Raw genomic sequence first — 24,106 nt, 5'->3', positions numbered from 1 at the left:
TTTTATCTTACTATAGACAGTTACAAGCTGGTCAAACTCTAGCTAGGGCTGATGTTACAGTTTACAGTTACTTGCTGTTATACAGCTACCAACAATGACCCCCTTATACTGTACCTGTGTTGGGATTCACTATAGTTATGTCCTAATATTGGTTCACAAAACCATGATAGACAAGATGGGTCTGAAAAGCCCCAAAATAGAGAGCTTTTTTTAAATTTATTTTTTTAAATCTGTACATTTGGTTAACTTAGTTTGTCATGAAGCTCTGCTTCTGGTACTCAAACCATGACCTTTTAGCTTGCTCACTATAGACATTAAGTCATACTGAATATAACTATTCCCTTATTCTAAATAGTGCAGACCCTGTTCCACTTCATTGCTATTCTGTTTACAGTTGCTACCAACAATGACCTCCTTATAGCCTATGGGGATGCACAATATTTGTGTCCTATTATCGGTTATGCCTTGTTTATAGACCCAGTGTAAGAGAACATCCAAATCCTCAAAACGAAATGGAATCACACTGGCTTTCCTTGAGTCTAATGGAGTTATAGAACAATACTCTGCATAATATATAATCATATTCTGCATCGACCATATGTTGTCATGTACTTTTAAAGCTGGCTGAGTTTCTATTGCACATTCATCTAAGGAAGTATTTGTAATTAAAGCTTGACTAGCTGACATTCAGAAAACTCTGGAGCGTTCGATCTCATAAGCAACCACAATCACTAGCTCTCTGGTAAAAAAAAAATTAAAAGTAATTATAGCTGAGTTATTGTAATGATTTTCCTCTCACACAGTAGCAGGTAGTGTTGAAAATTGGGTAGAGGTCAAATGAAAAGCCTGTCACAGAGGTTACATAGAGCCCTCTGTAATTATTGGGACAGTGAAGCATTTATTTCTTCCAATTTTTGGCTTTATACTTCAACAGTTTGGATTAGAAATCAAACAATGACTGGGGTTAAAGTGAAGACTGTCAGCTTCATTTTGAGGGTATTTTCATCCATATCGGGTGAACCGTTTTTGGTTGTTGTTGTACAGTCCCCCATTTTAGGGGAGCAAAAGTATTGGGACAAATTCACTTATGTATGTTTTAAAGTAGTATAAATTTGGGCATCTGTAACTTTGTCACTCATCATTATTCACGATTCAGTCAGGATTATCTGTAATCATGGTAGCATCCACATTCATGCAGAAGTGTTTAGAAACATATTCTACTCTTATTTACAATAAAAGTGACCCCGCCCCCCTCTAATAAACATCCACTTCAACATAGGCATGTTAGTCAGATTCACTATTTAATCTGGGCAGGTCATCAATAACTCAGACATTCTAATGGAATGGAATGATACAAGTCTTTTTACATGGTCTGCATTACAGCAGCTATCAGGGTCGTGTTCAGTAGGACCAAAATGAATGAACCTATTCAAAACGTATAATGGAATGAACGTTCTTTTTGGAAAATGCTCGAAACTTGGTTTTCCATTACGTGCCTCTTGAACACAGCCTAAGACATAAGTCACTGTACTCGAGTGTTCCAGTGCTTCTTCTGCTGGTCCTCCCTCTAGGAAAGATGAGTGGATCCATGGCTCTTGACCTCTGACATTACAGTCTCATGTACGCCACCTGTAGAGAATTCAGACAGATCGGGTTAGATCTCTAAAGTGTAACAATAAGAGATACAGTATTACTTTTCTCACCTGTTTATGTACATTCAGATATACAGCCAGCAAAATATAATCTTCATTACATACAAGGAAACTGACTTATGATGAGTATACTGTATGGATTGTTTTAAAAACAATGGTGAAAACAGTGACATTTAGGTAAACAATGTGCTCAGATAAAATGAGGGTATTTGTTGGCTCGTGGCATGTCCTGTCCTTTTTCATGGTCAGATGGCTGACACAACAGTACATTAAGAATAATTAAAAAACACAGGTCTTGCACATACACAAAACTCAAAGCCATCTCCTAGTCCTGGTTGTTTGCCTGGAAGAGGGTCACAGCTATGCCTGACTGTATCTCCAGTGAGACCGCTATATTGGGATGATGCATGAGGGCATTGGCTTCACTCAAGGCTCCCTCCCGAAACTCATGACTCAGCCTGTACACCGCATCAAGACAAATTATAATTTGCTATCACAGACTAATTTGTTAAGCCCGAATGTGCTACAAAATAGCTAAGCCCCCAAAGAATACAAGAAAAACTAAGCAAGAAACAAGCTACTATTTATTTCCTTTGACTGAAGAGAGTGAACCTCAACCTCTAACGTTAATGCTTTCAAGGATGTACCTTTGAACCAGCTGCTGTCATTGATAGATGGTTGCAATGGCGCAAAGCGGCAGACTTGGTAGTTTACTCCTGCAAAGTTATTCTGAATGATTTGTTTTTTGTGCATTGCTTTTAGAAACTTTGTTTTTTTTGTGTTGAACACATATCTAGTTTTTCTTTTTTTAATCAACAGCGTTAAAATTAGTTGACATATTTGACTCCAAGCTAATTATTTGGATTCAAATACCAGCACAGATCCTTAGATCTCATCTCTTCTTGTCTCATATTCTACTGCACCAAAGGTTAGGCAAAAAGATACAGAAATGGCAGCAACTGTCACTCACTACACACAAGGTTTCCTCAGATGTTTTGAACATATTAAAACAACCCTGTGCAGGGAGCTGAGAGAACAATCTTATGCAATACGGGATCCTCCGGAAAAAAAATGCAGACGGCAAGGAGGACGGCGCGGTAGGAGACGAATGAACCAACTTAAATCTGTTGTGTGCACTCGCAATGCGAGCAGTCGATCGTGCACACCGGATGTGGATCATAAAAGACACTTGCCACTTCTGCAGGTTTCCCCTCAGGCAACTTCCAAAGTAATTCAACTGAGGCTTTCAAATGCAACATTCATAAGCAACAAAGGCTAACTACTGAATGACATCATCACTGACAAGAGTTCTAGACTTTTGTTGCCTCACAGACTGAGTACATATCCCTCAACAAATGGCACTCTACCTGGCAACACCTACCTGGACTGTCCTCGCACATCTGGACAGGTTTGCTGGATTGTCTTATCTGCAGTACCAGCTGTCTCATCTTTTGAATACATGGCTTTCAAAATCACTGGCTCTGTATCAGTACTTGCTGTGCTGATTTATCGGCCTCTTAAGCTCAACTCCAACTTTTTTTTTGTGAAACTATCTGTGGCTCAACACAACACCCACCTGGTGTCTTTCTCCAAATATTCTCCCTGGTACACTGAGGAGCTACGCTCTCTTTAAGCAACTGGCCGTCGTCTAGAACGACGGTGTAAGAAAACTGGGCTAACGGTACATGCGCAGATGTTTGAGCAACATCAGCAAGAATACAAACAGAGAATACAAATTCAGCTCGGACAATCTACTTCTCCCAGCTGATCAACAACTCCCGGGTGCTGTTCTCTATTGTGAGCAAGCTCCTCCAACCTGTCAACAATTCTGCTACCCCAGCCTCCTCAGAAGAGTGCAACAAATACCTGCGCTTCTTCCAAAGCAAAATTGAAAGCCCCAAAACACCATCCTGTCCTTTCCAGCCCCTGTAGTTGGTCTACCCAGTCCTACACTCCCTGAGTCTAGGTTCTCCACCTTCACCACAGTCACTGCAGCTGATGTAACCAAGCTGGTTAGAACAACTTGCTCACTTCACCCTATCCCCACCTCCCTTGTCAAGACCTGCTTACCTGCTCTGGAGCCTTTCTTCACAGAAAGTATCAACAAGTCCCTCATCACCGGATGTGTCCCTCCTCAGCTCAAACTGTCCACAGTCACAAAAGTACTTAAAAAGCCTGACAACCTCCAGCCTATTTCCAATCTGCCCTTCCAGAGTAAGCTCCTCTCTCAAACATGCTGTTTCTAACCAACTCCAAAACCACCTGGCCACTCACAACCTACTTGAGCACCTCCAGTTGGTTTTCAGAGCTAGACACAGCCCCGGTAAGGGTCACCAATGACGACCTCATGAATGCTAACTCTGGGGCTGCCATCGTCCTCATAACTCAACACGGTCAGCCACACCATCCTGCTGGACCGCATGGAGAAGCACCTGGGCCTGTCAGACACTGTTCTGGTTCCGGTCCTATCCCACTGCTCGCTACCAGTTTGTAGGCATGGGTCCTAGTAGGTGAGGCAGTTGTGGTCCGACAGGGGGTCCCCCTCAAGGCTCGGTTCTGGGGCCACTACTGTTTTGTATCTACATGTTGCCACTGAGAAACATCTTGAGGAAACACGGACTGGGCTTTCACTTCTATGCTGACGACACTCAGCTGTATGTCTCCACAAACACTGACACTGACACTGCCACCGCACTCCTGGTCAGCTGCCTGCAGGACATCAAAGCATGGATGCAGTTTAGTTTCCTGCAGTGAAGACAGAGGTCTTCCTGATTGGCACTCGCATCATCATTGACTAAATCAGCAGCTACAACCTCAATATTGATGGTGTCAAGGTCCTCCCCTCCAGAGAGGTTCACAACCTGGGTGTGATATTTGACAGTCAGCTCTCGTTTGTTGCCCTATCTACCAAGTGCCTAAACAGGCTACAATTTGTCCAGAACGGTGCTGGACGTGTCCTCACCCACACCTCCCCCCGTGAGCACATCAATCCATATGCTCACGCATCGACTACAAAATCCTGGTTCACACCCACTGAGCTATCCACAACTCTGGACCCAAGTATCTGTCTGACCTGGTTCTATCCTCCTGCCTCAAACGCACCCTTCGCTCCTCCAGGTCCGGCTTCCTTCAGAAGCCCTGCAGCAGACTAAAAACGACAGGTGACAGGGCTTTCAGTTGTGTGGCTCTGTCCTCCTTTAAGGTACAGCTCAAGACCGTGCTGTTCAGAAAAGCTTTCAAGGACCTCAGCTAATTCTGTTCTCATGACCTCCAGAGTTGATGATACCTGTATATAGCTTTGCTTCTTGTCGGTCTATGTTCTGTTTTGTGGATTGTTTTTATTATATATAAAAATAAAATGGCGCCTTGGGTGTGAGAAAAACACGTTACAAATGAAATGAATTATTATTGACATAAGGTCCTGCTGCATTCCAATAATAGTTGTGATATGCTAATGTTCTACCAGGGGTGAACCAGTTTCTCATCCCAGCTTCGTCTTGAGCTCACAAGTTACAAATTCAAATAATGGAAATACAATTTTAGACCGCCTCCTTTATTAACGTCTATTCTCCCCCGACGTCCTCGGGATATTCTTAAAAAAAAAAATTGTTTGTTTGTTTATTTGATCTAGTGGCGAGTGGCGCAGCATCTCAGTGCTAGAGGCGTCACTACAGACACCCTGGTTCGAATCCAGGCTGTATCACAACCGGCCTTGATTGGGAGTCCCATAGGGCGGCGCACAATTGCCCCAGCGTCGTTCGGGTTTGGCCGGTGTAGGCAGTCATTGTAAATAAGAATTTATTCTTAACTGACTTGCCAAGTTAAATAAAGGCAAAAAAAAAAATAAAAAATAGGCTACTGACTGAGGGAGGTTTCCGATTCTGATTGAGAGCCACAGCAACTGACTGAGTAATCTAAATTATGGGGACCAGCCACACTGACTGAGTTTCACAAATCATTCATTCTAATACAATAAAGTGCGGGTTAGCAGAGAATTCCGAAATCCCTTTTTTCATCCATCCCCTGGCACAGAAGTAATGAAACGAGGCGCGTGTATCTGAGGGAGGTAATTGATTTCAATGCGCCACACTAGTGTTCAAGACATCGTTAGGGTGAGACTTGATATAGATCAAATTTTTCCTGCATTCTGCCCCTTACCTTTTTCTGTCCAGTTTTATCTTCCAGTGTGCCTCTCTGCGTGGGAGATTGATGAGCTGGCGGGGGGGGGGGGGGGTCTGTCTGTTCCCTGATGCAGGGGTGGCACTCTGCACTGGAACTACCCCATTACACCGCAGCACAGCTCAGAGGTGGAACACAAAATCCCAGACAACACACCATTCCTCCAATAAATGAGAGGCTAGATCTGGTTAGAAAGGCTAACACAATAGACTGGCACACTCACCATTTCACATGCCCGCACATCGTGCACACAAACAAAAACAACACACACACACACACACACACACACACACACACACACACACACACACACACACACACACACACACACACACACACACACACACACACACACACACACACACACACACACACACACACACACACACACACACACACACACACACACAATTAAGGCTACACTATCAATTTGGGAGTTGTCAGCCCTCATCTGCTGTAACTCTGTCTGACTATGTGATCGCACTACTCTCTGGGGGGGGGGGGCAGGTGTATGGCATTGCAACTATAGACAATTGATGGTTTCTATGGAAAATATGTATGTAAACTAAAAATACTTATTGCGACATCTGGAATGTACGGAATTACTAACTCTTAACACCCTGCACGCCTATCAGACTGAAATACGACGGACTGAAGATAACTTCTTTCCTTACTTTTTCCATTTTCTCTCTCCCCTCCCTCTAAGTGGAATTGATAGCTTCTTCCAGAGTCAAAATTGAGTTCCTCTTCCCCTGTACAGACACAGAGGGCAAGTAACAAGAGTTTTGTGAAAGAGGGAAGGAACACAAAATATGAGATTGCAGAGAGAAAGAGAGAGCCTGAGAGAGAGAGAGCCAGAGAGAGAGCCAGAGAGAGAGAGAGAGAGAGAGAGAGAGAGAGAGAGAGAGAGAGAGAGAGAGAGAGAGAGAGGGGAGCTCTTAAACGTAATACGCAGTCTCGTAGAGGTTTGGTACTGTAGTAGTGGTGGGAAGCGAGAACAGTAAGTCGAAAGCATTTTAATCAAAGGACCCAGAGTCATGATAACTATATAATGAGACAGGAGCCTGAGAACTTATTTACAGCCACACTGAATATGCAGGAGCTCAAATGTTTGTTATGTTTCATATGTTTTGTGGATGTTAGGCTACTTCAACTTCTGCAACTATACGTCTTGCTCTCAGGTGAGTGCTGCTGTGACAGGTAAAGAGGCAGGGATGAGACAATGCTGGTAATTACTGTGCAACTGTCTGGAAAGTCTTTGGAGAGTCCCTGGTGAGGTCAGCAAAGTTCACACCTCCTTGTCTTGCCTTGGTGCAAGAAAACTCTCCCTTTTGTACTGTCGAGGAGACTGTTTTTGTGTACACTAATAAGTTAGACTGCCCAACAATATTGGCGGGGCTCCAGCGTCTTCTCTTTTAGAAAATGTTCTTAAAAAATGGAAGCAACGATAGCTACTAGGCAGAGGCTGTAAATAATGGATAGCAGCATTATGGAATCAAACAGTGTCATACTCCTCCTGCCAAGGGGAGAAGCTCTGCCTATATTACCCAGAGGCCCTGTTACCTGGTAGGAGTTAATGGAATGCAGCGACAGAGGGAGACAGGAAGTACTGGCTGTCAGCACCGACAAAAGCTCCTGGCACCGTGGTCTGAGGCAGGTCTAGGGGGTGGACACCGATGTCCTTCTCCCAGGTGTCTACAACACTGGACACACACAGAGATAAGGGATAGCGAGAGAAAGAGACAAAGAAATGTAAAAAAAAATAACGAGACCGAGAGAAAGACATGAAGAAAAATTGTACAGCACTGCATCAGTCAGAGTAACACACAAGTCAAATATCTCTCAGAGGTTCACATCTTCTAGGCAAGGGGACATAAATCCCAGTTTGAAGTGTTATGATGTTAATCAAATAATTTGAATATACCACTGGGTAATGTTGAACAGCGAGAGTTTGAAAGGGATGGAGGAATGAGAAAGTGAGGGAGAGATTGATTCCCTGTCACAGGTTGTGGAAGCGATCCAGGTTTTTTCATTACATTTGGCCATCTGTTCAGTAGCCCTGTGAGAGACACTGAGTTAAAATGCTGATAAGCCCTTAGTATCGAAAGTAACACTCACTTAGTATACAGTGAATACAACTGCTTTTACAGTAAAGAAAAGCATAACACATGCAGCGCTGGTCATAACACTTCAACGGTCACCCAAGTCCACCTGGGGTGTAGTGTTGCGGAGCCATTGTTCAAACAGAAGCAAATGGCTGAAACAGGGAGGGACTAACCTGAACTTGTCCAATAAGAAACCCTCGTATTCATTGCAAAAAACGTTTTTCGACCGTTTGTACTAATGAGTACACCCCTGGTCATAAATTAGATTAGTTCTGCAGTCGTCAACTCTACACTAATCAAGTTATTGCCCTCAGTGACAGCCACAATTAAATTAAGCAGAGACTCACCGATTCTCCCACCAATTAGAGACACATTACTGGCGTGCATCTCCAACAAACACCACGTCACCTCCAGTATGTTCAATCAAGACAGATGGTGCTCCGTGACTTACACGGCTGAATTAAAACATGGTCAGGGATAAATGTCTCATATGTAACAGTTTGTAACATTAGGCCTAGATGAACCAGCTGTTTCTCTACCACTTCCCCACCTTCATATAAGTTGTGTCAGCCAATAGCCACGCTGTTTTCTTCCCGAAATGTTGGAGGAGTGATCCGTTTTAAGCTAGTGTAGGTCAGGGCTCTCCAACCCTGTTCCTGGAGAGCTAACCTCCTGTAGGTTTTCGCTCCAACCCCAGTTGTAACTAACCTGATTTAGCTTATCAACCTACTAATTATCAACCTGCGTGCTAAGGTTGGAGAGAAAACCTACAGGATGGTAGCTCTCCAGGAACAGGGCTGGAGAGCCTTGGCGTAGAGTGTTCGTGTATTCAAATCCAAGCCTGGATTTCCAGAGTATTGCAGGCTTTCTGTTCTTACCTGATATTTAATTCCACCCACCTGGTGTCCCAGGTCTAAACCAGTCCCTGATTAGATGGGAAGAATTAAAATCAGCAGTGGAACTGGCTTCGAGGTCCAGATTTGAATACCCCTGAATACCTCATGTCATACTTAAAACAGCAGGCAATTTCCCATCCTACATGCAGTTAACAGCACCGATGTGATGCGCTGAGTTACTGTAGTGCCGTGCGGATAGGAGTGGAGTCCTCTCCTTTCATCTACAGTTTGTTAATTACAGCTCGGCTGCCAGTCTGCCTGAGGGGCCGTCACATCCTACAAAGCAAAACCAGACTTCTCTAAGGTGAAGAAGGAAATCGTAACCGAAGTGAAGAATCCTCCTGCGGGGAACTCGGCATAGAGGAACATGGAGCAGCCACCACATCTGTCTGTGACTCATTTCTGTTCTCAGTTGCAAAACACAATTTTTGAATAAATAAAAACATACTCTAGCAGATGTGCAGAGGCTGTCAGGCTGACATTCAGCAGGAGATTGGTATGTAGGCTATATCTCACTCTTGGTGTGTGCTGCCAGTGCTTTGACGGCGCTGCCAGCCTTAGTGGGTGATTGACGCTCAGAACACTGGCGGTGGCCGGGAGAGATGACAGCATCACCTCTGACAGCCGATGGCATAGTGGCAGAGAGAGAGACGATGAGGGAGTCACTGTTCAGGAGCCAGAGCTGAGGATCAGAAGAAGTCATTGAACACTTCACATCCGCTCTGTTAAAGCCACACACATTTCACCAATGCAAACGCCGTCTCTACCTCACATATTTCAAGCGCTCTCGCTCACACATATGCACGCACGTTCACACCTCTTACCAATATGAAGGCTTTTCCATCTGGGGTCTGGATAGAGAAACGAAACATGCTCTGGGAGGAGGACAGCTCCACCAGTCTGGCAGCTATGGTAATAATGGTAATAATGGTAATAATATTCTACATCTTATTGGCATTGTAGTAACATCATGAAGAACGATACATTTCCATTGATTTGCACTTTGAGAAGCTGAGTATTCGTATGATGATGAGTATCCACAGATGTTACAGCAACATGCACCAGTCTGAGAAGCAGCACCATAGTTACCTGTCTAGAGAGGTATCAAACTGGCCGTCTCCCACAATGGGTCTCACCGTCACCTCTGTGATGTAGAGTTTCAGGGTCCCTGCAACATTTCCAGAAACTGTTACTCTTGAGCGAACCCTCATGCAGACAGAACCTGGCCTGGGCATCTTTCCTAATGCAATGTAACTTCATTATGGTTCAAGCCCCGAGGTAAATGATAAAAGTTGGTAATTGAACTGGCAAACAAAGGGCTGCTGATCTCATGTCATTTACTGCCTGCCTTTGTGCCCGTGAGCAAGGAACTTAAGCACTAAAATTGTTCTGGTCGTGCCGCCCTGAGGCAGACGCTGTGCTGCTCCCAACCAGTGTGTGTGTGTGTGTGTGTGTGTGTGTGTGTGTGTGTGTGTGTGTGTGTGTGTGTGTGTGTGTGTGTGTGTGTGTGTGTGTGTGTGTGTGTGTGTGTGTGTGTGACATTGGGTATTATGACATCAAATCAATAAATTCCCGTTGAAAAAATTGACAATATACTGTATCTATTCTATAATGACTGTTATGTACCTGGTGCCACAGCCTCTCCCAGGCTGGCTGTACAACTCTTACAGGAGACAAGTGTACGCCTGCGGTTGGGTTTCTACAAAAAAGAACAGAAAAATACAAAATAAAACTAAAGAACACACAGTTCTAATTTAAGTTCCTCCAAAACAGAAATTGATACCTGCAATCAAACAGCCTAAAAAGAGGAGAGAGCAATGGGCAGGCAGAATTCCTCTCCTCATCTCTCTTTCCACTTCCCATCCACTCAACCACAAACACACTAAAAGGCCCAGGCTGAGCCACAGATAGTGACTAATAGATGGAGAGGGAAATCAATCCCACTCCAGATAGTGATGGAGGGAGAGAAAGAGAGAGAGAGGCCTGGCTGTAAGCTCGGGCTAAAGTGGCTCACGATAAGTGTTGATGTGCTGCCTGTCTGCCCGCCTCCCCAAGTTTCCTCTCTAAAAGGGAGTGCTGCTAGCTGCTGCTGGTAGTGAAGTAGAATGTGTCCATCTCCTCCTGCCAGTCTCGGGCCCAGTGGGATGGGGGGTATACAGATACAGTCTCCCACTAACAATGAGCCTGAAGCACATGCACTGCTCATGTAACTACAGTACACTTTCCAAACATGAGGGAAACTTTTGAAAATGTAGCTTTACTTTTTGGTAGGTATACAGCACATTGGGGAGGGAGTGACAGCGAGGTGAAACGTCAAAATGATGTATCTAACAAACATCAAAGTGATGAGCAAAACAGCATTGATATCCTGCCTCAGAGGTTCCTTCCTTCCTTACCTCCTCTCACCAGTGTGTCCTGATTTTGACCATCAGCCATTTTGTTGGTGATGGGCCTGGGGCTGAGCTCCTGGGTGAGAGTCTCCTCACAGCCTCTATCCCGGGGCACAAGGAGGTGAGTGTCGCCCAGTAAACAGTCCTCCGCTCGGGGCAGCAGCTTCAGGTTGGCAAAGGGGTCCGGATGGCAACACCAGTCATCCACAAGGGAGCTCCAGTTGCCGTTGGGGAGAGGGAGCACTCGCTTGAACACCCTGAGAAAAATGAATGACATTACATTGTTACACAACGGAGACTATTTGTACTGATGAAATTAATCGATAACATCAATCAAAAACATATTTGCATTAACAGGGAAAGCAGGGCAATATTCCAGTTCTACCCATTTTCCATGACATAATGTCACAAACATATGTATTCCCTAAGCAGGTGTGCATGTATCCCCCTATCCAATGTCTCCATGACATCTGGGAGATGAGCTGAGACAGAACACAGCACTGTCCTCTAGCTCAAACAGCCATCCATCTCCCTCACTGAACCCATCTTCTCCACTACTGTGAGCGGCATCGCTTCCTGTGTCTGAACGGAGGACGTAAATTAACCAACAAACCAACTTCCTTCCCGTGGTCGTCTCACCTCTCCTCTAGCACCCTGGTCCCACAGGACTGGCAGTGGAAGCAATAACTCTCTTGGACCAGCAGCCTCTCCATCACACTCCCCAGGGCCCCTGTCAGGAGAGAGTAGCCACAGAAAACATAAACAACTCTATCGGCGGAATAGAGCTTCACCTAGAGACAGAGCAAAAGTCGATAAACACCAGGGTGGTGGCGGACTGGCGGAGGTGAAAGAAGCTTGGAAGAAAGCTGCCAATCAATCTGTTTTTGATTGGATTTGTCAATTAATCACCCCCCCCCAGCTGTCCTTGTGTTGTGTCGGCTGAGCCGTTGGGTGGGGCGCTAAATTACTCCCTCACACCATAAAACAGAGGGAACAAAGGCAGGGAGATGAAGGCCTGGGGTCTGGGCCCATATCCAAAAAGGATTTCAGAGAAGGAGTGCTCAAAAACAGATTAATTGCCAGCTTTCTGCCAAGCTGATTTCACCACCGCCAGTCCGCCACCACCGCAGTGTTTATCGACTTTTGCCCCCTAGATCAGACTTTTTGTGTATATGGATATGACCCCTGTTCTCTCAGGGAGAGAGACATGGGAGCAATCTCCTCTGGTTCCCAGGTTAGTGCTGCAATGACAACAGTTAATATAAGCCAGATCTGATGAGTGAGACAAAGTAAACCTGGGGTGGACACCAAACGGAAGAAAACAGACTGGTGCCAGAACAACAACCTCTCCCTCAACGTGATCAAGACAAAGGAGATTATTGCAGACTACAAGAAAAGGAGGACCGGGCCTCCCGGGTGGTGCAGTGGTTAAGGGCGCTGTACTGCAGAGCCAGCAGAGACTCTGGGTTCGCTCCCATGCTCTGTCGTAACCGGCCGCGACCAGGAGGTCCGTGGGCCGACGCACAATTGGCCTAGCGTCGTGCGGGTTAGGGAGGGCTTGTCCGGTAGGGATATCCTTGTCTCATCGCGCACCAGCGACTCCCGTGGCGGCAGTGCGCGCTAACCAAGGTCGCCAGGTGCACAGTGTTTCCTCCGACATATTGGTGCGGCTGGCTTCCGGGTTGGATGCGCGCTGTGTTAAGAAGCAGTGCGGCTTGGTTGGGTTGTATATCGGAGTACGCATGACTCTCAACCTTCGTCTCTCCCGAGCCCGTAAGGGAGTTGTAGCGATGAGACAAGATAGTAGCTACTAACAATTGGATACCATGAAATTGGGGAGAAAAGGGGGTAAAATTCACACACAAAAGAAAAGTTGAAAAAGAAGAGGAGGACCGAGCATGCCCCCATTCTCATCAATGGGGCTGTAGTAGAGCAGGTTGAGAGCTTCAAGTTACTTGGTGTCCACATCACCAACAAACTAACATGGTCCAAGCACACCAAGACAGTCGTGAAGAGGGCCTCCCCCCGAGGAGAATATTTGGCATGGTCCTCAGATCCTCAAAAGGTTCTGCATCACTGCCTGGTATGGCAACTGCTCGGCCTCCGAACGCAAGGCACTACAGTGGATAGTGCGTACGACCCAGTACATCACTGGGGCCAAGCTTCCTGCCATCCAGGACCTCTCTCTATACCAGGCGGTGTCAGAGGAAGGCCCTATAAATTGTCAAAAGACTACATACAGCCACCCTAGTCATAGACTGTTCTCTCTGCTACTGCACGGCAAGCGGTACCGGTGCGCCACGTCTAGGTCCAAGAGGCTTCCAAACAGCTTCTACCCCCAAGCCATAAGACTCCTGAGCATCTAATCAAATGGCTACCCAGACTATTAGGAAAATCAAGTTACAGCTGATTCAGGTCAAATATTTACATTGTCTGTATATCTATCAGTGTGTGTAGCTTTATGCACCAGACATGACGGGCCAATTACTGAGCCGATGACTCGGTCCTTTATAGATCAGTACTGTGTGGGCTGATCAGGCTTCAGAGAGCACACAGGAGGACTACTCCACTGTTTCAGTTTGAGGGAAGGCTTCACAGCCACGGACTAACCGACTCAAGCCAGATGAGAATAAATTATATAAATAACAAATTATCTGCTGATACTGTTCCATCTTGCCTGAAGTGGAGATGGTAATTAGGCTATGTGAGAAACATACATTGACATGGTGGTAATTCTCTGTCTCTGTGTGTGTGCGTATGTGCACACATTTCTTTTTGAGTGTCGTCCATACAGCTAGCCTCACCATTACCTGTGTCATCTGTGTGCTGGTCCACATTGAGGCGCATTCTGAAATGTATCCCGTCTCCTGTTCCAGGTGCCTCCTTGCAGGAGCCCTCCATGAGGCTGACCCCTGCTGGCAGCTCCACGATTAGCAGGACCCGAGGAGTCCGGATGTGGAGGGACAAATCTCCTCCTGTAACGCTCACCTCTGCATAGCTGTTAGCCACATCTCTCCTGGGGGAGGGACAGACAGAAAGTGTCTTAATTTTTCTAAGCACATGTAAACCTGGTAACAAAACATATACAATTGGATTAATGACTCAGCATAATGGTAGACTTCTTCACAATGGCTAAGAGACAAATGAGACCACGTTCCTTGACAAGTGGATGATAAACAAGTAAATGGTAGACCAGTGTGTGTGTGTGACAGTACTGAAGTCATTTATCATAACCTTCCAACCTGTCCTTATCCCCCTCTACTTCCTGCCTGTTGCCGTCTCAGCTCAAAGTAGAAGTCTAATAAATTAGAGGAAAACGTGCAGAGAGAGGATTGACTCACTGCTCTGAAGGAAAAAGGGAAACGAGCTGTAGGCCAACTGAAGGGAGAGATAAATAAAGAGATTTATATTGTGTGTGTGTGTGTACGAAAGAGAAATGAAGGAAGAAATAAAGAGTGGTGGGTAGGGGAAAGCGCATGTACAATGTTTGTCTAATAGAGAAAAAGCCCCCCCTCGAAATGACACCCCTGTTGCCCTCTGCTCAATCTCTTGGTTCGATGCAATTCTTTTCACTAGCCATGCAATGCGTCTCTGTCCATGCTTGACACAACTGCTGTCCCCCAGGAAGAAAAACATATTTCCCATCGAAGACAGCTTTAAAGACTTGGGTCAGCTGCATTGGATTTTCTCACTTCCAACCGAGTGGAGGAAGCAACAACAAACAACTGGAAGGAACCATCATCAGATTTGCTCTAAATGATTCGGTCTACAATTAGATATTTAGGCTACTACTGCCTCACCAGACAATACACAAGCGATTGGCAAAACAAGGGTCTCTAACCAGTAAAACCTGCTATTGTTTTTACAAGATATTATCCAACTATAGAACAATTAGGCTATGCAGCGAAGCACCGACAAGGCTATAGGCCTAACCTACCGACAAGGCTATAGGCCTAACCTACAGAATCCCACACCAATAAACGGTAACACATTCAGCAGGCCTGCTCTCACTTAGGGCAACAGCCAGGCCACTGGTACTTTTCAGATTGTGTTTACATAACAATGGCTAACTGTGAACACCTCACAAAGCAACTGTTTTGATAACCTATGCAGAGGTTGTTGATTCTGCTCTTCACAAGTCCTCACTGTCAGCCCTGTGGAACAGTGGAAACACAATTTCCCAAGTATCACAGAAGGGTGTATACACTTCTATAACACTGGTGTTACAGTCGAAAAGCAGCATTAAGTGAGAAGAGTATACATTTATTCTCAGAGATTAAAAGATTCATTAGGGGCCGATTCAAATTTGAGATAAGCAGACTTAACATGGACTTAGATACATAAAACATGGATTTAAGTCCAAATATTTTGTTTTAAGTCCATCTTAAGTCAACTTATCTCAAGTCTGAATAGGGCCCTAACGCTGTTTTTGTTAACAGTCCAAATGCAGCATTAGGGCCCTATTAAAACTAAACATTTTGACTTAAGAGCATGTTTTATGGACTCAAGTCCATGTTAAGTCTGACTAGCTGCCACAGCTGGAATGGCCCATTTAATTTTATAATATCAATGAAACAAAAAAATAGCCCAATGTGAAACTGTTCATTTCCTACTTCAAAACCACAACTGGTGTCAAAATATAGCATTACATTCATGAGAACATGTTGGCCCAATATATGTGATGTAAGGGCAGGGCCATCACCTGTTTCCTAACATTCGGGGGTCATATCTGAAGAGCAGGGGCTGAGAGGGTTGTAGGTCAGAGGAGAAAAATAGGCCCTTTTCTAATATTACTTCCTGCAATTCTATGTGATTTTATATGACTGGAGATATGAATCATATTTTTTATACCACACAATTTATCAAAATGGCAAGTTACTCTGATGTTGAAATAGGCCTACCGAGATCAATAAAACGAACTGCCCATGTCTTAAACGCAACCAATAGCATAGGCCTGTGAAAAGAGAGGATACACATATTTTATGCCTACAGTATGAGGAAATTAAAGTACACCAACTTTCTGGTGGCACTCACTTATCCAAACAGATTTATCCCGCAATTGTATTTTGAAACATATATTTTTTTAAATGTTGTTCATTGATAGCTTACAAGTCGGCGGTTTGATATTTGGCGCCTGGGCTGCAGCCTTGGCGCTCATGTGACAAAACACAATCAACAGCATAAAAAAAGAAGAGAGATATTGATCATATATGGCTATATTATGCTCTCTGGTATAGTATTTTCAACGATTTCATTTATTTCTGTAGAGACGGGAGTAGTTACATAATTGGCACATTCATTTCAATTTAACTGCAGCACTTCGAGCGCCCCTTCCTGCAGCGCGCTGTATTCTCCAAGGCCAAATAATGAACACTTCTTATTAATTAAATTGATCGCGGTCAATAATTCTATGAGGTTATTGTGAAGGTAGGCCTACTGTGACAATGATATATTAGCAAAGTAGCCTAGCCTATTACAAGATAATAAATTCAGAAAGTCAATGAAGCCAATAGTGGTTTCAGCTACACTGTTATAGAAGGCCTTATGACCTTTTTTAACCAATAAGAAAATATGTCAAATGACTTGAATAGCCTATGGGAAAAGTGTACACGTGTATTTGCATCAGTAGGCTATGTGACTGAAATGCATCAGAAAAGTATTGGAACGTTGGGCTATAGGCCTAATGTGTGTGTGTAGAATAGTTCTGGATTGCTTTCAATTGCTAGACTAAAGATCATGTGCACTCACCTCATTTTAGCTAATATTCCAAGCATAAATGTAACCAAATATCCAAACGGAGATTCACTGAAAACAAAAATCGGACATTGATTGATTTATCAAGATGAGTTCCCATGCGTGTCTCAAAACAGCGCAACGACTCTGTTCTCAATCAAAACGGTGCTGGTATTATCAGTTGACCACACATAGCAATTGCGTTACATTTATTATAACCACCGGTGTAGTGATATTTTTTTTAGCTTGCCTACAGGACCACAATTTTGCATTATTATTACGTCATCATTTCTGAATGAAAGTATGTACCGACATTGTATAAGATCATTTTATAATATACATACAATGCATAATCCAAATTGCACGATTGCCTACACATACTGTAAGTAGCTCAAGGAAAATGTTATATATTTTTAAATCCTAAAACTCCACATTATGCCTACTTTATTATAAATTAGGCCGTCATCACTGTCAATCGTGAATGATAATTATTCACGTTTTACATGTGAAACGTACATGCTGCATGCATGCCAACCATTTGATCCAATCAGTTTCATGGCAATATGCATTTCAATCTTGAATGATGTAACGGTGGGTAACCGGCCTAACTACTGTCTAATCGAATTTTCTAGCAGATGGGAGTTAAACACAGCCACAGCATGATAACAAAAATGCAACAACTTCAGCACAATCATCCTAAATTGACATAAACAATTACGTGGTGTTTTTGGTATAACAGTAGCCTGACATTATCTATGCTATTATGGTTGGTGTGTTATGTAGAATACTAATGAATCATTAAGTTATCTTGCGAGAAATATCACTATTCTGAGAAGTGTCACCAGCCACACTTACACCCCTGATTATAACCGTTGGATGAAAAATATTCGGGGCTGACTCTAAATCAATCGGGACTAAAGCCAGGTCCTGGTTAAGTTCCTGTGATGTAGGGCCCGGAGTTGATGTTATAAATATCCCATAAGTGTGTGGTCCTTGCTTGAGATGTTGAATCCCTTTCTTTGCGTTTGTTCTGCGAGAATTTGTGCACGGCACGAACGCACCTCTGTCCTGTCCTGCGAACGTTAGCACAACTAGCTGACATTAGCTAAGACTAGCTAACGTTACCTAGCTAGAGCTTGCTAACTGTTTAGCAAATAATTAACGGAGAAAAAGAAGACCACTTTGCAACCGCTTCCTTAGTTCGACAAACACCCCACTCGGGTCCCCAGCTCCTTTGGTATTTTCTCCCATGGTGTGTCTGTCTTTTTCTTCTATGTACTTCTGGTACTCGCAATGGCTAACATTTAATAACAAAGACACGTGCAGTTTACTTTTTGCTTTAACAGAGATAACGAAATGGCTGTGTACATCTGATTGCCAGTATGGTGAATTAAAGTACATGTAGCAATAAAAATCATCAGCCTACCAATTTAAAACGGTGAAGACTTCTAAGGCATATATTTGACGAGCTATCAACAAGAGCCGGAACTTCTATATCGATAGGATGGATTGCAGTCGGACAAATGAAGTAGACGTGCAACAATCTGCAATGCAGTCTGGGACAGCTGTAAACGGGATTGTTTGGGCTTTGTGAACCTGAACGTAGGGCAGGTGTGGTTTTGATGGTAGTTTGTTATTCAATAATAAAGGTAAAGACATCGCTATCTCAGAATATGTAGGATACACGTTATTATCTGACCCGTGAGCGTTGTGTGCTTACTTGACAAGTGCCACGGTTTAACTGAGTCGACGACGGGGGCCCGGCAGCAGCAACATCAATACGGGCATTTATATCACATACCGTTAGCTAGCAAGGATACATTTCCCACTGTGCCAATAGCGCAGACTGATTTTTTTTTTCTTCATTCGTCAAGCTGGATAAATAATTTACTGATAGAGGTTTTCAAATATCCTACTAACGGTAAGCATTTATCGTTGATTGTCACGGCCGAGAAATAACTGTCGTTGCTAGCTTTCGGACAGACTAACTCCCGATGTTGTGTCTGAGAATGTGTCCCAAAGCTAGTCGTTGCAGGCTGTAACGTTACATGGTACTATTGTAACCATCTGGGTGTTGGTTCCATGCCTTGACTGGGTTAGCTAGCTAACTTATTACGATAGGTGATGTCATTCAAGTTTGGTTGCGAGTTATTTTTAGCTGCCTTGAAAAGTGTATAATAACGTCGTCTGCCTTCGAAATAACACTTGTTGTCTTGTCTCCATCTTTTTAAATGGGTGACTTGCTAGCTAGTTTGAGCTTGCGTTATATAATTTGCATATCATTATATAGTTCTTGTCAATATCTAGTTGGTGTCATTATGAAATTAGGCTCTCTTGCCAACTAACTACAGATCCATATTGCAGCAAGTACAAAGACTAGGGCTGTCATTATTTAGCTTCCTGTGTCGCCCACCCCACCAATAACACATTTTATTGTGAGGCAATGGGCAGGGCTGTCATGTGATGCACGTACTCGTACCACGTAGGTCTGTCCCTTCCCTGATTACCAGGCGGCAGGAATGTAGGTTTCTGCCTAGGTTGACATTGTATTCGATACTGGTACTCCCTGTATCAAGCCATGTTATTTTCAACTCCCTATACATAGCCATGTTTTTTTTAATTTTTACTCATGATTTTTATTTGCTATTCACTGTGCAACTATTTCCATGTTAAAAAAAAAAATATATCTGTAACTCTGCACTGTTGGAAATGGACCCATAAGTAAGCATTTACTGTTAGTCTACACCTTGTTGTCTACAAAGCATGTGACAATTAAAATGTTATTTGATTTGATTGTAGTTGGAATCCAACTCTCTCACACACATCTTTCTCTCTCTGTTCACTTGACTTCAGTATCGTCTGTTGAAGCCCGCCCATCTATCTACCTCTTCCATGTCTTAGTGAAACAGATGCCTGTTTCACTAAGACGTCTGGAAGAAGACACATGATTACGCACTCTTCACATACCAACACTAACCGTGTCAATTTCTTGTACCCTGTCAGACTTGGTTCCTAATAAACATTTGTCATTTGTATATGACTGGTCAATAAACAGCTCCATCTGTGCACCATCATCAATCCATGTACTTCTCCTCTGTAATGCGCTCATTCTGACAGATTGACTGGCACTGGCCTGCACATTAAGGACAAATATGTAGTGTGAGACTAATGAAGCTTCCATACGCAATGTTCTGATTAATCACTCACTATGACTGAGTTATGATCTCACCCCCCCCCCCCTGACTCATTCACTCCAGGTGTGATGTGTGTATGTGAGCTTGGTGTTGACAAGTAGCAGAATAACCACCCAGGAGGATGAATGCAGAGGAAGTGGAGCTGCTCAGTGACTCCAAGTACAGGAATTATGTGGCGGCGGTTGACAAGGCCCTCAAGAACTTTGAGTACTCTAGCGAATGGGCGGACCTCATCTCTGCACTGGGCAAACTCAACAAGGTAACGACCACAAACATTTACGTGTTTGGATATTTCACATATGTACATTTTAGTTTGGAATGGATACACCATGACCACATCAGCAATTAAAACCAGATCTGCATAGTCTCTAATGCGCTAAATGCATATATTTTTTTAACTCAACACTATTGCGGAAAGATGTAGATTGGCCACTGGTACTCCACGTCTGATGTTTGAATCTGTTTCTCAGGTTTTGCAAAGCAATGCCAAGTACCAGGTGGTGCCCAAGAAGCTTACGATAGGCAAGCGTCTGGCTCAATGCCTCCACCCAGCTCTGCCCAGCGGGGTGCATCGCAAGGCCCTGGAGACCTACGAGATCATCTTCAAGATCATAGGGCCCAAGAGGCTGGCCAAAGACCTCTTCCTCTACAGGTACCGACTAGGCTACTGGATGTCAACACTTGTTCAGGACAGTAGGAGAAGTACAGTAGCTTTATTGTAACTGGAGAACATTACATAAACTGAATTTGAACTAGTAAAGTAAGTAAATAAGCCTTGTCCAAGCCAGAATGGTCCATAGGCCAGGAGCCTGTTTCTCCTGTTTCTGTAGCGTGAGGCAGCATGATGTAGAAGTACACCCCCTGGACAGAACGCTAGTCTATCGCAGGGCCTTACCCTCAATCCATCTCCTTTGGACTAGTAAGAGAATGAAAATAAGGCATATTTTTCTTCAGTTGACCTATCTGCCCTATATTTTCCCCTTTACTCTATTACCACACCACCTAACACCTGCCCCCTGCTTTCTGTTTCAGCTCTGGGCTGTTCCCTCTACTCTCAAATGCTGCTATGTCTGTGAAGCCGGTGCTGCTGGGCCTGTATGAGACATACTACCTGCCCCTGGGAAAGACCCTCAAACCTGGCCTGCAGGGGCTGCTGACTGGGGTCCTACCGGGCCTGGAGGAGGGCTCTGAATACTATGATAGGTAAGAGATGGAGGGCTGGAGAAAGAGAAATTATGTAATTGAATGAAGTGAATTACTAATTATGAAGGGAAAAAAATATTCAGTCAGAATCAACCGTAGTAACAATTCAATCATCTGGGATTCGGTATGTTTGATTTGCAACCCAAATTCAGTTATTTCAATTCAATGCAATCCTCTCCAGGACCAACATGTTGCTGGAGAAGGTGGCTGCGGCGGTGGAGCAGTCGGCCTTCTACAGCGCCCTGTGGGGCAGCATCCTGACCAGCCCCGCCGTGCGCCTGCCCGGGGTCACCTTTGTCCTGCTGCACCTCAACCGCAAGCTCTCCATGGAGGACCAGCTCTACGTCATGGGCAGCGACATCGAGCTCATGGTACACAAAAAGAAGAATCATTTTCAGAGACACTTGTCTTTTTCCTTTATCCCCCCCCCAAGATGCACACACCAAGTAGAGCTTGTAGTGCCTGTGTTTGGGGAACATTTAGAGATCATTAGTAGTGTATTCATGATGCAGACTGAGATATTAAATCCTGTGAACTTGTATTGAGTAAGTCCAGGAGTTTTTCCTAATAAAAGAAAAACTTAAAATTTGGGCCCTACTTCTTTCCTGAAGAACAAGCAACAAATGCAATAGGAGTCAACCTCGTCTGGTTGTTCTGAATTTCGACATATTCACAAAAGTATTTGCAGTACATTAGATATATGTAAATGGGGCTTGATTTAACCCTGTGTGGTGTCGAACCCTGCAGGTGGAGGCAGTCAGCACCTCAGTGCAGGACTCCAGTGTTCTGGTCCAGAGGAGCACCCTGGACCTGATCCTCTTCTGCTTCCCATTTCACATGAGTCAGGTAAGGACAGATCTGCACTACTCTGTCAGCACTGCTCAGCACACAAGACAGCAGTCACAGCACTTTGGGGAACTGGCCATTCTTGATGATGAGGCTATCCAACATCCAGTTAGAGGGAGAGCATGCAGTGACTCACAGTGGATGCTTGTTTGGCTGTTCACCTCACCATTCAATCATCGAAGCACAATGTGCCTCAGAGACCAAACAGACCAAATTACGGCATCCTTCTAATTAAGAACTCGTCTGACCTCAGCTATTATTTCCTTACTTTTGTTGTGTGTGTGTTGCTGTTCCAGGCCACCCGTCTAGACATGATTCGGATCCTCTCTGCAGCGCTGCACGTGGTTCTGAGGAGGGACATGTCACTCAACCGCAGACTGTACGCCTGGCTGCTGGGTAAAAGACACACTCACGCACATGCAATGGTTTTCATTAGCCGGGTTCTGGGCGTAATTTTTTGGGGAAAATCCGATAAATAAAATTGGCACCAGCAAATTGTCTAGGAGAAGAAGAAAATTAACCCATTGTGAAATAATGCTTTTTATCCTATTCACTGATGGAAATACCAGTATATGTAAATAAATTTGACGGGTCATGCTTATCAGTCGATAAGATAATTAGCATAATTTAGTGAAATTAAATTGGTACGTGTTCAGTATATTTGTTATGTATCCTATTTATAACATGCGTACAGCATACAGAGCGTTTTAGCAGAGAATCTGTCGGACAGCGCGCTAGCTGCTGCTACAGCAAAGGCTTAGGCAACCGAAAACGGGCTTCATCAGCGCGTCACACCAATTTGCAATTAGTTGTGTCAAGTTGGCTGGATGTTCTTTGGCTGGTGGACCATTCTTGATACACACGGGAAACTGTTTAGCGTGAAACCCAGCAGCGTTGCAGTTCTTGACACCAACCGGTGCGCCTGGCACCTACCACCATACCTCATTCAAAGGCACTCCAATTGTTTGTCTTGCCCATTCACCCTCTGAATGGCACACATACACAATCCATGTCTCAATTGTCTCAAGGCGTTAAAATACTTCTTTAACCGGTCTCCTCCCCTACACTGATTTGAAGTGGATTTAACAAGTGACATCAATAAGGGATCTTAGCCTTCATCTGGATTCACCTGGTTAGTGTATCATGGCTTTCCATGGAAAAGAGCAGGTGTTCTCAACTTTATTTCATTGTCCAGTAGCCAAAGACACAATCCTAGTCATATTAACAACCCATGCTAGTGGCTGCATATTAGATCTCCCCTCTCTCTGTCACATGAAACCACTAGAATGTGGGGTGTGCTTTTGTCAACTGTGTTTTCCCACTAATTGCATTATGGAACCAACATTCACGCCTAACCTACTGCTTTGCTGCGCTTATAATGTGAATAAATATTAGTTTATCAACATTTTTAAGCTAAACGTTCTGATCTGTTGCATCAGAATCATTGCTTTAAAAAAATAGATATGTTTTTACGTAGCCTAGACCTACAGGTTGTATGAATTTAGGATCTATCGTGCCACAACTGTCCCAGAGTCTGTTTTGGAATTGGCTATTTGTTTCTTGCACAGAACGACAAGATGACCAATAGAATAGGTCAACCTTTCTATGGGGGATAGTAGGTTGGCATAGGCTAGTGATTTTGCTGTTCATTACTCCCTCGTCTTGTTGGCTGAGGAAAAGTAAATCTGGACAGTTATTCTAACATCTTCAGAATTTGGTAAGAACTTTCTTGCCTCCTCGTCTTGCATGTTCTTTTAATATGAATTACTATAATCTAAATGTGATTTCTGTTATGGGTTCGGTATATTTCCGGTAATTAAAGTGCTGCTGGTCAAATGTCCGGCACCACATTTTCATAATGGAAACCCTGGTATACAGGCACAAACAAGCACATGCACACATACATAC

The 24,106-nt window shown here is 44.0% G+C and overlaps 1 protein-coding gene and 1 pseudogene across 6 annotated transcripts in view; one reads left to right on the top strand and one right to left on the bottom strand.

The window, feature by feature from the left end:
• Nucleotides 1-1,003: 1,003 nt before the first annotated feature.
• Nucleotides 1,004-17,360, bottom strand: LOC123997276 (annotated as a pseudogene).
• Nucleotides 17,361-18,470: 1,110 nt separating this feature from the next.
• Nucleotides 18,471-24,106, top strand: part of LOC123997513 (protein dopey-1-like) — a 36,761-nt gene continuing 31,125 nt past the window's right edge. For 4 of the 6 annotated variants that reach the window (XM_046301841.1, XM_046301842.1, XM_046301840.1 and 1 more), the window contains exons 1-7: nt 18,472-18,876; nt 20,213-20,408; nt 20,620-20,801; nt 21,182-21,352; nt 21,534-21,723; nt 22,100-22,198; nt 22,495-22,594. In XM_046301841.1, coding sequence (XP_046157797.1) covers nt 20,271-20,408; nt 20,620-20,801; nt 21,182-21,352; nt 21,534-21,723; nt 22,100-22,198; nt 22,495-22,594 — 880 coding nt within the window. In that variant the 5' untranslated portion in view covers nt 18,472-18,876; nt 20,213-20,270. Of the gene's footprint in view, nt 18,877-20,212; nt 20,409-20,619; nt 20,802-21,181; nt 21,353-21,533; nt 21,724-22,099; nt 22,199-22,494; nt 22,595-24,106 lie in introns of all 6 variants that reach the window. The other 2 variants (XM_046301839.1, XM_046301836.1) reach the window with 1 other exon arrangement.

The sequence above is a fragment of the Oncorhynchus gorbuscha genome, linkage group LG15, assembly GCF_021184085.1.
Source record: "Oncorhynchus gorbuscha isolate QuinsamMale2020 ecotype Even-year linkage group LG15, OgorEven_v1.0, whole genome shotgun sequence".
Classification (NCBI taxonomy): Eukaryota; Metazoa; Chordata; class Actinopteri; order Salmoniformes; family Salmonidae; genus Oncorhynchus; species Oncorhynchus gorbuscha.
Note: the sequence above shows the minus strand (reverse complement) of the source record. Positions and strands in the feature narration are given on the sequence as shown.